Genomic DNA, 14528 nt, shown 5'->3' with positions numbered 1-14528 from the left:
GTAGAGAGCCCAGAAATGGACCCATAAACGTACGGCCAACTAATCTTTGACAAAGCAGGAAAGAATATTCAATGGAATAAAGACAGACTCTTCAGCAAGTGGTGCTGGGAAAACTGGGCAGTGACATGCAGAAAAATGAACCTGGACCACTTTCTTACACCATACACAAAATAAACTCAAAATGGATAAAAGACCTAAATGTAAGACAGGAAGCCATCAAAATCCTCGAAGAGAAAGCAAGAAAGAACCTCTTTGACCTTGGCTGTAGCAACTTCTTACTTAACACGTCTCCAGAGGCAAGGGAAACTAAAGCAAAAATTAACTATTGGGACCTCATTAAAATAAAAAGCTTCTGCACAGCAAAGGAAACGGTCAGCAAAACTAAAAGGCAACCAACGGAATGGGAGAAGATATTTGCAAATGACATATCTATAAAGAACTTATCAAACTCAACACCCAAAAAACAAATAATCCAGTGAAGAAATGGGCTAAAGATATGAACAGACACTTCTCCAAAGAAGACATCCAGATGGCCAACAGACACATGAAATGATGCTCAATGTCACTCATTATCAGGAAAATATAAATCAAAACCACAATGAATACCACCTCACACCCATCAGAATGGGTAACATTAACAACTCAGGCAACAACAGATGTTGTCAAGGATGTGGAGAAAGAGGATCTCTTTTGCACGGCTGGTGGCAATGCAAACTGGTGCAGCCACTCTGGAAAACAGTGTGGAGTTTCCTCAAAAAATTAAAAATAGAATCACCCTACGACCCAGCAATTGCACTACTAGCATTTATCCAAGGGATACAGGTATGCTGTTTCAAAGGGACACATGGACCCCGATATTTTTAGGAGCACTATCAATAATAGCCAAAGTATTGAAAGAGCCCAAATGTCCATCGATGGATAAATGGATAAAGATGTAGTATATATATACAATGGAGTATTACTCAGCCGTCAAGAAAAAAATCTTTCTATTTGCAACTACGTGGATGGAACTAGAGGGTATTATGCTAAGAGAAATTAGTCAGTCAGAGGAAGACAAATATCATATGACTTCACTCATATGAGGACCCTATGATACAAAACAGATGAACATAAGGGAAGGGAAGCAAAAATAATATAAAAAATAATATAAAAACAGGGAAGGAGACAAAACATAAGAGACTCTTAAATGTGGAGAACAGAGGGTTACTGGAGGGGTTGTGGGAGGGGGGATGGAGTAAATGGGTAAGGGGGCATTAAGGAATCTACTTCTGAAATCATTGTTGCCCTATATGCTAATTAACTTAGACGTAAATTTAAAAAAATAAATTAAATAAAAAGTAAAACAAACAAACAAACTGTGGTCTAGTCAGTAACTAGAGCTGTAAGCTGCCCTAGTAAATTAATTGAACCCAAAAAGGGCTTCTTGGGAACTTTTGACTCATAGCCAGTTGGCACCCGAAGTGGGCAGGAAGGGCAGTCTTGTAGAACTGACCACTAACCTGGGGGATCTAATACTTATCTCTACATAGACTGTCTATAATTGAGTTGAATTTTTGGATACCCCGTTGGTGTCTGAGAATGGGTTGGTGCTGTGTAGGACATTGAAATTGGGTCTAGGAGCTTTTCATGGCCTTCTTTCTAAGTGTCTACATGTGTCTTCTCATTTGCTTTTACATACCCCTGTCTTTCCAACCTCAATTGCTGTTCAGGATGCTATGTAGGGTCCAAACAATGGGAGTTAACTCAGGCTCAGGGCCAAGAAAAAAAGGCCTTTTAAACACCAGCAAACTACCTAGTCAAGTTGATGCTTGAGATATGGGGTTCCTTCCCATAATCCTAAACACTGAAGTTATCCTGAGAGGCCATCTAGCACTCTCTGGGTGACCTTCCATCCAATCCAAGCTGGAGCGCCCCTACCCCCACACACACCACAAGGTCTCATATACAAAGGCTCCTGACCAGACCTGAGAGTCAGCTTGCCTCATTGCTGAACCAAAAAGTAATTAGCACCTAGATCTCATACTTTCAAATCAAACCCCATTTTGATAAAACAAAAGATGTGCCAGGACAACAGCAGGCTTTACCCAAGGATTCAAGAGTGACTCAAGCTCAGAAAATCTATGGAAGTCATGAATTAGAGTAAGGCAACAGTGGTGGGGAGGTGGGGACCGGGAGGCACCATGGGATGATGCCATATTCTCCTTTAAGACTGCAGCCTTAGGCAGGGTGGCTCATACAACCCAATGCAGATTTCAGAGTGAGTATAATTCAGGACTCAGCATTGTTCCTCAGATAACTACGGCTTGGTAGCAGTAATAGAAGCAGCAGAATTTTAATATGTAATTGAAATTTTATCAGCCTCCCAAAAGGAAACATCAATTTTCTTTTTCTTTTTCTAGAAACATTCTGATTTTAAACAATAGGCTATTAATGCTTTATCATTAATTTATAGATATTCATATATATATATTCATATATATAGATAATTTAGAGACTTCATCTGAAATGTGTATCTCAAAGATTCCAACTGAAATCTTCATTTCAAAATATCTTAGGAATACCTTAATTTGGTGACTGTACAGCACGTGGTCTAAAGATGACACAGCCATGAAGAAAAGGTTTTGCTGGAAACAGGTGAGAGACAGCACCTTTGGTCATGGTGTGTGTTACTTTGATGGCTGTGGTGAACACTCAAGAGAAGACTCATTCACCATTCATATGCCTTTTTCTTCAAGTTAAGACCCTGGGTTCCTTCAAGTGAAATCCTGAAACAGTGAGCTGGGAAGAGCTTGGGACTCCCCCCATTCTTTTCTCAGAGGTCACGTATCAAAGATTCAAGGAAGAAACGGTGCCTGGGTGACCGTCCTTCCATAGGCAGGGAATGGAAGAACTATTGGGATCTCCAGTCTGTGATCAGAGAATCCCTTTCTTCTCTGTTTCTATTTCCCTCCCAATCAGCTTCCCAGGTTAAATGCTTGGGTCTGTCTCAGGGGAGTTCAGGTGTTCCTTCCATTTCCTAGCCTCCCCTAAAGTATACTATACACCACTTAAGGAAGGTGGAACCATTCACTGATTTTCAATGTACTTTGGGCAAATGGATTTCAGCAAGCTTATAGGTGCAAAGAACAGATTGGTGGTTGTTAGAAGTGAAGGGTGTGGTGTGGGAGAAATGGGTGAAGGGTGTTGAAAGGAAAAAAGAAAAAAATAATGTTGTCACCTATTTAATTATTTTGTCCAAATCAACTTTTGTTCAAACTGGTATAGTTTTGAGAGTGGAAAAAATACATAAAAATAATTCCAATATTATACATTTTGAAATATTTACTAACATTAATTTCACTTATTATGGTAGATGCAGAAAATATAATATTTCATACAAAATACTTACAAAAATAAAATTATGTTATATAATTTATATATGTTATATATCTAAAGAAAAATGAAAGATAATGGTTATCCAAGCATTAAAAATAGTATAAGCACAATAATTATTTCTGTTATATATACACATAATTTCATACTTCCTTAGCTATCTTATATCATATCACTGCTATTATTTCTAAATCGTGTTTTTTTCAATATTGAATGTTTTAATTTTTCATCAAACTGCCTAGAATATTTCTCAAAATTTACATTTTGTGGTCAATAAATTTGAAATGCTTGGTACTCCCAATTGACATTTCTATGAAGAACACAGTATTTGAGAAAATATATGGGAAAATATTCTCTGTATGAGTGCTGAGGAATATGGTGTTATCAGAACAAATTTTGCTAAATGCTGGATGGTCTGCATTTAATTTAATGTGGAAATATTTGACCTCAAAACAGATACAGGTATATGTCATCATGATTCCTGGGAAGAGGTGAAGATACTAATATGAGCAGGAGTTTGAAAGAAGTGGATTTCAACCCTAATGGATGACTTTGAGGGGTTCAAGTCTCTAGTGGGAGGAAGTTACTGCAGGTGAGGTGGAAAGAGCAAGAAAGCTAGGACTAGAAGTGGAGCCTGGAAATGGAATTGAATGGCTGTAATCTCATGGTAGAACTTGAACGGATGAGGAGCTACTTAGAGATGAACAAAGAACATGGTTTCTTGAGATGGAAAAGCATCTTGATCTCCTAGTGAAGATGCTGTGAAGATTGTTAAAATGGCAACAAAAGACTTAGGATATTATATACCCTGAGTTGATAAAACAGAGGTAGGGTTTGAGAGGACTGACTCTAACTTTGAAGGAAGTTTTGCTGTAGGTAAAGTGTAAGAAATATCTTCGTGTGCTGCAAGAGGAGTCATTTATGGAAGAGTCAATTCATTGTTGTCTTATTTAAGAAACCGCCTCATCCACCCCGACCTTTAGCCTCCACCTCCCTGACCAGCCAGCAGCCATCAACATCAATGCAAGACCCTCCCACCAGCAGGAAGGTCATGCTTGCTGAAAGCTCAGATGATGGGTAGCACTTTTTAGCAGTGAAGTATTTTTTAATTAATGTCTGTAATTTTGTTAAAGATAATAAATACTATTGCACACTTAATCCACTATAATGTAAACGTGATTTTATATGCACTGGGAAACCAAAGAGTTCATTTGACTCACTTCATTGTGGTGTTGTTTTAATGCAGTGGTCTGTAACTGAACTGGCAGGTATCTCTGTGGATGCCTGTGCTGTCTTTTGCCTCCACTCAGAATAACCACCTTTCACATACTTTTGCAGTTAAAACTTGTCAATGAGCTGACTTCGGTTTTATTCTTTTGAATGGGTGACCATATTTCTCTTGTCTCTCTCCTCATCTATAAAATGAAAATAAACTTACCTGACCTGAGTTGTGAGAAAGATGTCTAAAAAAATATAGATAGTTATGACAGTGCTAGACCCATAGTTGATAGGATCTGATTACTAGCTATATTCTAATGTGCCTTTATGGCATACTTCCTCCCCATCTCATAATGACATCAGTTAATGGGAGTTGGACATCTTTTTCCTTGCTGAATATGCATATACTTGTTTTTGTCAGATGGACCACTGTGAGCTCATTGTTTTAGTCAAACCAATTAAGGACAATTTGAGGGGGGATATGAGTCCACACCATTGTCTAGAAGTTTTTGTTCTGCTAAAAACGAGATACGATCATCAAGTAAACATCAGAATAGAAGTCGTCAGCTTGGAAAACAAAAGCGAAACAAACAAGATCACAGTGTGCTTGGGTGCTGTGGGCAGGGCCAGTGAAGCCAAACCCCAGGGCTTTAGATGGGTGCCCTTAAAGCCACCATCCAACATCAGAGATCCCTGGGGCTACACCTGCCGAGGACATCTGCACAGCTACACAATCAGGTAGGCACCTCTGTGGGGCTGGTGGAATCCTTGTGTAAGTACTTGGGAGGATAAATTCATGATGGAGGTTTTTGCTCCATCATAGTGGTTCTACCATCTAGAAGAAAGGAAGATGGTTTTTTAGACAGATCAGTCTAATCAGATACTCACTTATTTTTGCTTCCTAGGTTTTGAAACATGCATCCTTTTGTCTTCCTGACTGCCCTTTGCTTGGGAATAGCCTCAGCTATTATACAGCTTGATCAAAGTTTAGATGCACAATGGATCCGGTGGAAGGCAACACATGGGAAACGATATGGCATGGTTGGTAACATCTACACTATCCAGGGGACCTGCAGAAAACGTCCGTGCTGGTGGGAGTTCATAGCACAGAGTAGCACCTTGAGGCCACTCTTACCAAGGCAATAAGCAAGCACCATGACTGCACACAGTGTGGGCATGTATCCTGCTGTGTGGTTGCTGGAGAACATCTCCCAGAAGCATCAGGTCACCCCTGGCTGTTGTTTCTCCTCCCCTCTGTGAGTGCATCCACTTGGTGCAGGTCAGTAGGTTTTAAACAGAAATAAAGATGATAAGTTATATGTTTGTCTCTAGAATGAAGGCTGGAGGAAAGCAGTGTGGGAGAAAAATATGAAAATGATTGAACACCACAATCGAGAACAAAGCCAAGGGAAACATAGCTTCACAATGGCAATGAATGGCTTTGGTGACATGGTGAGTGTGGCATGGGTTGCTGAATGTTTTGTTCTTTCTCTACTCAGTGCTTTGCCAAAAAAATCTCGTGCTTGTCAACATTCTATTTTCTTTTCCTTGAAGACCAATGAAGAATTCAGACACATGATGAATGGTCTTAAAATCGAGAAGAATGAGAAGGGGAAAATGTTTAATATACCTTTCTTTGCTGATATCTTTGTACCTGTAGACAGGAGACAGACACCTGCTATAAGACCTGTGAGTATCAGGGATGACTACTCATCAAATCTCTCTCCAAGAAGAAAGCCAAAAAGACAGTGGCCCCCTGCTATGCTTTCCCGCTGTGGAACAATATGCCATGTTTGCTGTTTTAAAAGAGTTTTCAGATCAATGTACTGTTGTCAGTCTTGCTGTTGGTTTTATAGACTGAGACCTTTATAATTTATTTTCAGGGTCGGTGTGCTTCTGGCTGGGCTTTTAGTGCAACTGGTGCCCTTGAAGGACAGATGCTCCGGAAAACTGGCAGACGTGTTTCCCTGAGTGTGCAGAACCTCCTGGACTGTTCTTGGCCTCAAGGCAATGAGGGCTGCAATGGTGGTCTAATGAGTAATGCCTTCCAATATGTTAAGAACAACGGAGGCCTGGACACAGAGGAATCCTATCCATATGTTGCAAGAGTGAGTGGAGCTCCTCACTTGTCATTCCAGCTCTGCTTTTAGACTTGAATGCTTTTGAAGAAAACAGACACCATATTTAACATTCACATTTTTCAATTGTAGACTCTTTATCTGCAGACCGTCAGGACTGTCATTAAACAGTATTAGGCTGGCACAGTTTTCTGCTTAGATGGTTACCACATAGCCATTTTTATTTCTATGTTACATGGAGATATGCATACCTTTCTATAAAGAATACAGGTTTCTCCGAGTGAAAAACTTCTTATGGACAGGCAGACCATGAGTGTTTCATTGAATTCACACCACACATCAGTTAGTTTTGCTTTTCTTTGAAGTTTATTTATTTATTACTTTTGAGAGAGAAAAAGAGAGAGAGAGCATGAAGGGGAGGGGTACAGAGAGAGGGAGAGAGAGAGAGAATTCCCAGCAGGCTCCATGCAGAGCCCAACATGGGGCTTGATCTCACAATCATGACCTGAGCCTAAATCAAGAGTCGGACACTTAACCCGCTGAGCCAACCAGGCACCCCTCACACCAATTAGTTTTTCAATTTCAAAACAACAAATACCATTTCACCTCCTGGGATGCTTCACAACAAACTTGACTTGGAAATCTTTCACCAGTAAGGTGTCTTGAAGTCATGTTCCCAGGAAGCAGATGATAGTAATCAAGTTTCTTTTCCTCTACCATTCAAAGGATGGTCCCTGCAAATACAGGCCTGAGTATTCTGCTGTCAATGTCACTGCCATTGAGAACATCCCTCAGGAGGAGGAGGCCCTTATGATGGCAGTGGCAAATATGGGGCCCATCTCTGCTGCTATAGATGCAAGCCTGGATACCTTCCGCTTCTATAAAGGGGGTGAGCATTTGTTGATGTGGAAATTTAGGTAGAAAAATTGGAAAATCACCTTAACAAACAGCAAGAGTGACACTTTGGTGTGTAGAATTCAATGTAGAATTTTTGGGTGTGTGGATTTAACATAGTTGCTCATTCTGTACACGTAGTATTTGTGCCTGCTGTTTCCATTTGCCATGACTTGACCCAAAGCCCCACAAGTTTAAGTATATCACAAATATATTTAAATGGCTACATAATTTGATTGGTATGGCTTACTTTACTTTTTTTTCCAAATGTTAGACCTTGACAGTTTTTAAAGAATTTTGCTACTGAAATTAACACTGGAAAGAAGCCCTTAGCTCAAGTAATTTTATGTTCTCTGCTGTTTCCTTAGGCTGACATCCTATAAGTAGAATAATAAAGCTTTGGCAGGTGATTTTCTTTTAATACCCCTTAACTATTATTTTCAAAAGACATTGTGACAGTATTCCTCTGAGTGTGAGATGAGGGCCTAAATCCCCACCCTAGCTAAATAAAAATATCTGACTTTTAAATCTCATCTGAATTCATATCATAATTGAATTTTGAAATGCCTCCCTTACTGTGATTGATAGGCTGGGTTACTATCACATGTCATGTGGGAATCCTCACTTCAGCATTGAATATTACTCCCTAGGCATTTATTATGATCCAAAGTGCAGCAGTGAAGACCTGAATCACGGTGTTCTGGTGGTTGGCTATGGCTTTGAAGGAGAAGAATCAGATGACAAAAAATATTGGTTTGTCAAGAACAGGTATAAAAAGCCAGGAACATGTACCTTTGAATTTTAAAATGGAATCTTTTTTGGAACCAGTGTTTGGACACAGGTCCCCCAATGCTTGAGAACAGTACTGAAATCCTACCAGAGCAGTGCTTACGCACCAAGTAGGGAACACAAACATAGTCATATGATGACAACATTAAAATACTGCCTCAGGCTTGCTAGGGTCCTGATATAGCTTTGAGAGCACTGCATTTCTAAATTGGAGTTTTAAAAAATTTCTGTAACACATCTGGGTCCCCAAATTTTCCTTTTCCTCCTCACATTACAGTTTTGTGGAAGGTCTGTGGATAGAATTCTGTACTGGGTCAGAACTCAATCATGAACAGGAATGGCCTCTCCTGATTCTTCCTGAATCTGTCCTGGCCTCTGGTGCACTGTTCAATTTTGGGTGTTATTGTTCATAAAGATAAATGTGTTTGATCATTTGTAATAATTGGAAAACCTTTTATTTTTTCAGCTGGGGCACTGACTGGGGCATGGATGGCTACATAAAAATGGCCAGAGACCGGGACAATCACTGTGGAATCGCCACCATGGCCAGCTTTCCTATCGTGTGAGATGATGGTGATGAAGAAGGCCTTGATTGGCATCAGAATATCCAGAAACTGGATTTTATTTTAAAGTTGATCACATCTTATTGTTTGGGGTAAAACACTTGAATCTCCGAAGATCCAAGTTCTGATTGGATTCTGTGACTGTTCATACTGGTGATGAAACTACTTTAATCCCTTCTTTAATCAACTGTGTGTAATTAACTTGCTTAATAACTTTTGAATGTTCATGTTTCAAAAGATTGCATAAAAGTCTTACCTTTTAAAATAAAATTTACTTTCATATGGTGAGGTGTGATTCTGTTTTTAATACATAAACTTCTTTATAGTAAAAAATGCAGGTTTTGTGAGGAGAAAGAAATGTCCTTATTTCCTCCAGTATTCCTCCTAATATCCTTCCTTATTTCCAACTGGTTTGAGAATTTAATTGAGATGTAACAGGTCAATGGGAGAAAAAAAAACCTTAAAAATTTTATGACACAAGCAGGGAGGCACAGTAATGAGTGTGAGCCCCCAAAATGATCAAGTTGGGTAGGGTTTTTTTTTTTTGGCAGTTTTATACATTTTGGACAAAGACAATAATTTGTGAGGAATTGATAGGAAAAAGAAAAGGTGTGTAGGAGCTTTAAATTGCAGGAATTCTAAGTGGAATCTGGGCTGAAGTTGCAGATGAGCAAAAGAGTAACAAGGTTTGTTTCTACAGCTTTCTTAGCTTTGAAGCCCCATCTCTGCTGATAAAGATGTCTCTCGTATTAGCATAGGGAGAGAACTTTCATATGGGCACTCATTTCCTGCCCATGGGTCACAGAGGACAGCCTGGGTGTCCTTGAACCAGCTGTATCCCAAGTAGCTTTAATTCAAGATAGTCAATATGCCATGTGGTACATTTTGGGGTGACCTCCCTGGGCCCCCATAGTTTCTTCATCTGAAACTTCCCTGGAAATTTGCATACTAACTAGCTGAGCGGGTGACTGTGGAGAGAGAAATCCAGTTTGTAAACTAGCGGTAAGAAATCTACAAAGAATAAAAAAAGCACAGATCAGCATGAGGATGAAAATATGGGTGAAGGAGGGTGGGAGGTACAGGCTTCCAGGTATAGAATGAATCAGCCATGGGAATCAAGGGCACAGCACAGGGAATATAGTCAATGGTATTGTAATAGTGATGTAAGATGACAGGGGGTGGCTACACTTGTGGTGAGCACAGCATAATGTATACAGCTGGCAAATTACTATGTTGTACACTTGAAACTATGGTAACATCGTGTGTCATTTATACTCAAAACATTTGAAAAAAAAAGAAAGAGGATGAATAAACAAAAGAGAACACATTTCACCACACCTCATGAAACCAGTCACGTAATCCTGGAAATAGATCAGCCCAATGAAATGTGTTCCATTTATCTGATGGAAAATATTAATTCCCTTTTAAAAGCAGATTTAAGTTAGATATTATGCACCTCATTTGGTTTAGATAANCCCCCCACCCCCCGGCCCCGCGCACCAGAGGCTAAGCTGTTGCCTTCTGACTGGAAGGATTTTCAAAGCTTGCCTAGTGGTAATGAACCCTTCCTTGTTCCTTTATCATAGACAGATTTAGGATGGCCTTTTCTAATTGACAATCTCTGAAACTTGGGAAGAAGACTTTTAATGCTGACGAGAACTTGGAATTCTGATGCATCACCTGAGTTTCTATGATTTTTCAACAAGCGTGTGTGTGTGTGTTTGTGTGTGTGTGTGTGTGGCACAATTTTCTGAACAAATGCTGTCACTAAGCACAGTGACAGAAGAGCCGGGTATCCAAGTCCATATGGTACTGACCATTTAGTTAGAAACCCTTTATATGTTCTGTTGCCACATGAAATAAAGGGACAGGGGTGCCTGGGTGGCTCAGTCCTTAAGCATCTGGCTTCAGCTCAGGTCACGACCTCACAGTTGATGAGTCCGAGTCACACATGAGGTGAGCTTGAGCCCCGCTTCAGGTGAGACCCTGTCTATCTCTCTCCCTCCCTCCCTTTCTCTCTGTCCCTCTGTCTCTGCCCTTTATTCACTTGTGTCCTTTTTCTCTCTCTTAAAAGAAAAAAGAGCAGTGTGGTTTATAGACAAGGTTGGGCTGAAACCTGTACTTTTTAAAGTCTGGAGTGTGAATTGATAGTGTTAATGTTCATCTGTCTCCATTTTTCTTGTGGTTGTGTCAGTCTTTGAGAGCAGTACATGTTTAAAAAATAACTGATTTCAGAGGTTTCTGGTTTAGCTCTGGCAACTAGAAAGCTTGGTTTTGTCACTTAGCCAAGTAACAGATTTTTGGTCCACATTTCTAGGTGGTCTGCCCTTGGTCAACTCTTTCCTCTGCCACTTTCTTGGAAGGTTTGCACATTCAAAGTTGAGCTAATTGATAGTTTTATTTCCTAAATCCAGTCTTTTTGTTCTGAGTGAGTCAATTCAGTCAATTTCATTTCAGGAAGAGGCGACGCAGGTATGTTCTTAGAATGAGCCCTCTGATTCAAATAATCAGGTAATAAATAAAGGGCAATTCTATAGCAATACAAGAAAAATAGTGGTTAATAAAATGATAAAATTATAAACCAGTTTCTGAGTTCCAAGTGTAGCCAGTCAAAAGAATTTCTAAATGCTGGGCTTAAAGTATCTTAGACAGAATAAGAGTAGGTAGTGTCAGGCCAGCAGACTGTCCGAGTGGCTCATAGAAGAACAGGCATGAAGATTGTCTACACATGAGCTGTTGTGGTGATTTCTCTAAAGGTTACAGTAAATTGTTCCTATTCAATTTGCAGGGCTTCAGGGAAAGGGGAGTTTTGGTTATCCAGTGATTCCAAGTCAAAAGGATAGAAAAAAGCAGAAAATATTAGTTTGGAGACTTGTAGCCAGGATTTGGAGGAAACTAGGAGAAATTAGGATCTTGTCCAGTTCATAGTGAACTCTATTAGACACTAATATCCACAAGAGTGCATTATTGAAACATAATTTTTCTTTCTGTAATCACCCTCATTTTTACCAAGGATAGCCAAATTAAGACCAATTTGTTTACAAAGTGTAATNTCCTCCTCCTCCTCCTCCTTCTTCTTCTTCTTCTTCTTCTTCTTCTTCTTCTTCTTCTTTTTCTTCTTTTCTTAACTTGGCCTAATAGCAAAATTGCTGTAATCATAGCTTATGAAAAAAAAGTTTCTTAAGATTCCTTACCACTTAACACTCCCAAACATCTGTTTTCTTCATCCTTTGATTCATTATGAATTTGTTGTCTCTTTGTCATAATGGATGAAAACTGCCTGCCTTGCTTATAGACTCAGATATTAGTATAAGTCTGTTTTTCCAAGGAGCTTTATTGGCTGCATAAAGTCTGCCTGAGTTCCTTCAGGCAGTCTGGTCATATCTGAGTCTGTGCATGTCTCTCCTTGAATATGATATCTCAGTCAAAGCCGTGGTGGGGTAACCAGTGATTCCAAATGTGTCCTGTTACAAGGAGAGCAGATTCTTATTCAACTTATGCAAATTAACATATTGTCATGAAAATATGAGAATATTCACTGAACGGTTTCTGGACAGATCAGGTAGGGAGGAAAAGTTAAATGTCTCAGTCTGTTCACACAGGCATATTTTATCAAGTGGCATATTTTATCATATTCTTTAAAACTAGAAAAAAAACATTTAAAATCACCAATGCTTCAAAAGAATTTATAAAATGAGAAGTATCTTCATTATTAATTCTATGTCTGCTTGAATCCAGATCTTCTCTTTGTTCTGGAAATTCTTACCCCGTTCAGCTTTATGATCTTAAGGTTATCAGAAACCTGTACTCAAGAGTTCTGTCAGTCTCATTGCAGGTAAAAGCTTTTGTAAAAGCGTCTGAATAAAAGTCTGTCTATCAATGATAAAAGACTTAAAAATGTCCAAGGTTACAGATCTGATGAGAGATCATGACAAGGAAGTTGGTTATTTCTGTGAAACGACAGTAACATCTCAGGACATATCATATTTCTAGGAGCTGCATACAATTTCTTAAACATTTATTTTACTAACATATTTCTACACAAATATAATCTAAGGGTGTTAGTATCCTTATTTGACATTGCTTCATGTGTAATTTAACATAGGAAATAAACCCAATTAGTATAATATCTTCCTTTTTATAAAGAGACTAAATTTCTTGAAAATGTTCCATGGATCCTCAGGAACATTTTAGTTGCATTGCGGTCAAAATACTTCATTTTAGAATTTGATTTTGGAAAGTCTGTATTATGAAAAATAAAAATATTTGAACATTTGATTAAATAGGATCACAGATCATTTTGCATCAATATTTATCCATTCAACCCAAGTGACTATAAAGGATTTATTTTCAAAGAGAAGTGAGTCTTTATTCCCTTGTTCCACAAGTAAAGCTGAGTTGGTTGCTTTTTGGTGATTAATCAAGAGACCAATAAGTTCCATATCCTCGTCCAGCTCATCTGACTCTTCCTTTGCTTCAACTTTGGCCAGGGCTGTGGCAGCAGGTGCAACAACAGTGTCAATAGCTTCAGCAAGTGGGAAGGTGTAATTAATCAGTCCATGCAGAAAAGCTAGGACCTGCTTGTATCCATTGATGATAGAATGGGGCAATGATGCAACAATCAGGTGACCTAACTGCAGACAGACACTGGCAACAGTGTGGACATCCTCCAGGAAGAGAGAAGGTCATTTCCTCTGTGATGTCAAGCACTTCAGGGCTGTAGAAGCTGCCATTGTCAAATACCTGCTGGTTGATCAACCCAGAGGAGAAGGGTTGTTTAACTTAGTGGCTAAGCATGTTTAGCTTTGTGGCTTCGCTGCTGCCTGCTTTGTCTCCGGTCTTAATCAGCTGCATGTCGCTCAGGATTTCAGTTGTGCCCCTGGAGATTTTAATGATGATGCCTAAAGCCTGGGAGAAGAAGGTCTTCTTTGGCCCCAGACAAGTGTTCTGGGCTGGTAGAGTGATTTCATATGGGGCTATGGCACCAATACAGGCAGCAGTTGGCACCTTACCAGCCAAAAGCATGTCCCTAATCTCGGTGAGATCCTCCTTGGTGAGCACAAAGCCCACATTCACCCAGATATGAAGCAACAGTTTCTCCAGAGCTGGTTGTTCTCCAGATGCCCTCAGATGGCCTCGTACATCATGGTGCTCATGCCACAGCAGCACCACAGGGTTCCCATGGAAACACATGTGGATCTACTGCATCTTCTTGGAACCCACGTTGTCTGTTCCCAAAATGAAAGATGATCATCCCAAAGGTGGATGATCTTAAGGAAGTACTTGGACTTCCAGGTCACCCTTCTTCCTTGGGCATCATGGGGATGCATCAACAATTGCCACGCACAATTTAAAGATGATGTCACTGTTAAGATGATGCCTAGAGAGAGGAGGAACAAGAATAAAAAGTTTTAAAGGCAAATCCTGCAGGTTATACAATAGTGAACAAACCTTAACTCTTAATATTAAGATTCAGTTTTCTTGAATAATCTTATAAAGATGTAGCATAGAAAATTTGTAGGTCTAGGCCATTGACCATTTAAGGTAAGGAAGAACTTTGGTTATAAATTTTTATAATATGCAAACTATCACTATTAATAAAATGTTTTGTCCT

The 14528-nt window shown here is 39.4% G+C and overlaps 1 protein-coding gene and 1 pseudogene across 3 annotated transcripts; one reads left to right on the top strand and one right to left on the bottom strand.

Annotated features, from left to right (window-relative positions):
- Nucleotides 1–5260: 5260 nt before the first annotated feature.
- On the top strand, nucleotides 5261–9069 carry LOC144219504 (procathepsin L-like). Of its 3 annotated transcripts, XM_077749518.1 has the most exons (8): nucleotides 5261–5328; nucleotides 5496–5631; nucleotides 5923–6042; nucleotides 6145–6279; nucleotides 6474–6698; nucleotides 7395–7557; nucleotides 8213–8330; nucleotides 8818–9069. In XM_077749518.1, the coding sequence occupies exons 2-8, from the start codon at nucleotides 5506–5508 to the stop codon at nucleotides 8915–8917; spliced, it is 987 nt and encodes a 328-aa protein (XP_077605644.1). In that variant the 5' UTR covers nucleotides 5261–5328; nucleotides 5496–5505; the 3' UTR covers nucleotides 8918–9069. The 3 variants fall into 3 exon arrangements, with proteins under 3 accessions (XP_077605644.1, XP_077605645.1, XP_077605646.1); XM_077749519.1 differs by lacking the exon at nucleotides 6145–6279; XM_077749520.1 differs by lacking the exon at nucleotides 8213–8330.
- Nucleotides 9070–13209: 4140 nt separating this feature from the next.
- LOC144219537 (large ribosomal subunit protein uL10 pseudogene) lies at nucleotides 13210–14244 on the bottom strand (annotated as a pseudogene).
- Nucleotides 14245–14528: the final 284 nt, after the last annotated feature.

This window comes from Crocuta crocuta, unplaced genomic scaffold (assembly GCF_008692635.1).
Source record: "Crocuta crocuta isolate KB4526 unplaced genomic scaffold, BGI_CrCroc_1.0 scaffold99, whole genome shotgun sequence".
Classification (NCBI taxonomy): domain Eukaryota; kingdom Metazoa; phylum Chordata; class Mammalia; order Carnivora; family Hyaenidae; genus Crocuta; species Crocuta crocuta.
Note: the sequence above shows the minus strand (reverse complement) of the source record. Positions and strands in the feature narration are given on the sequence as shown.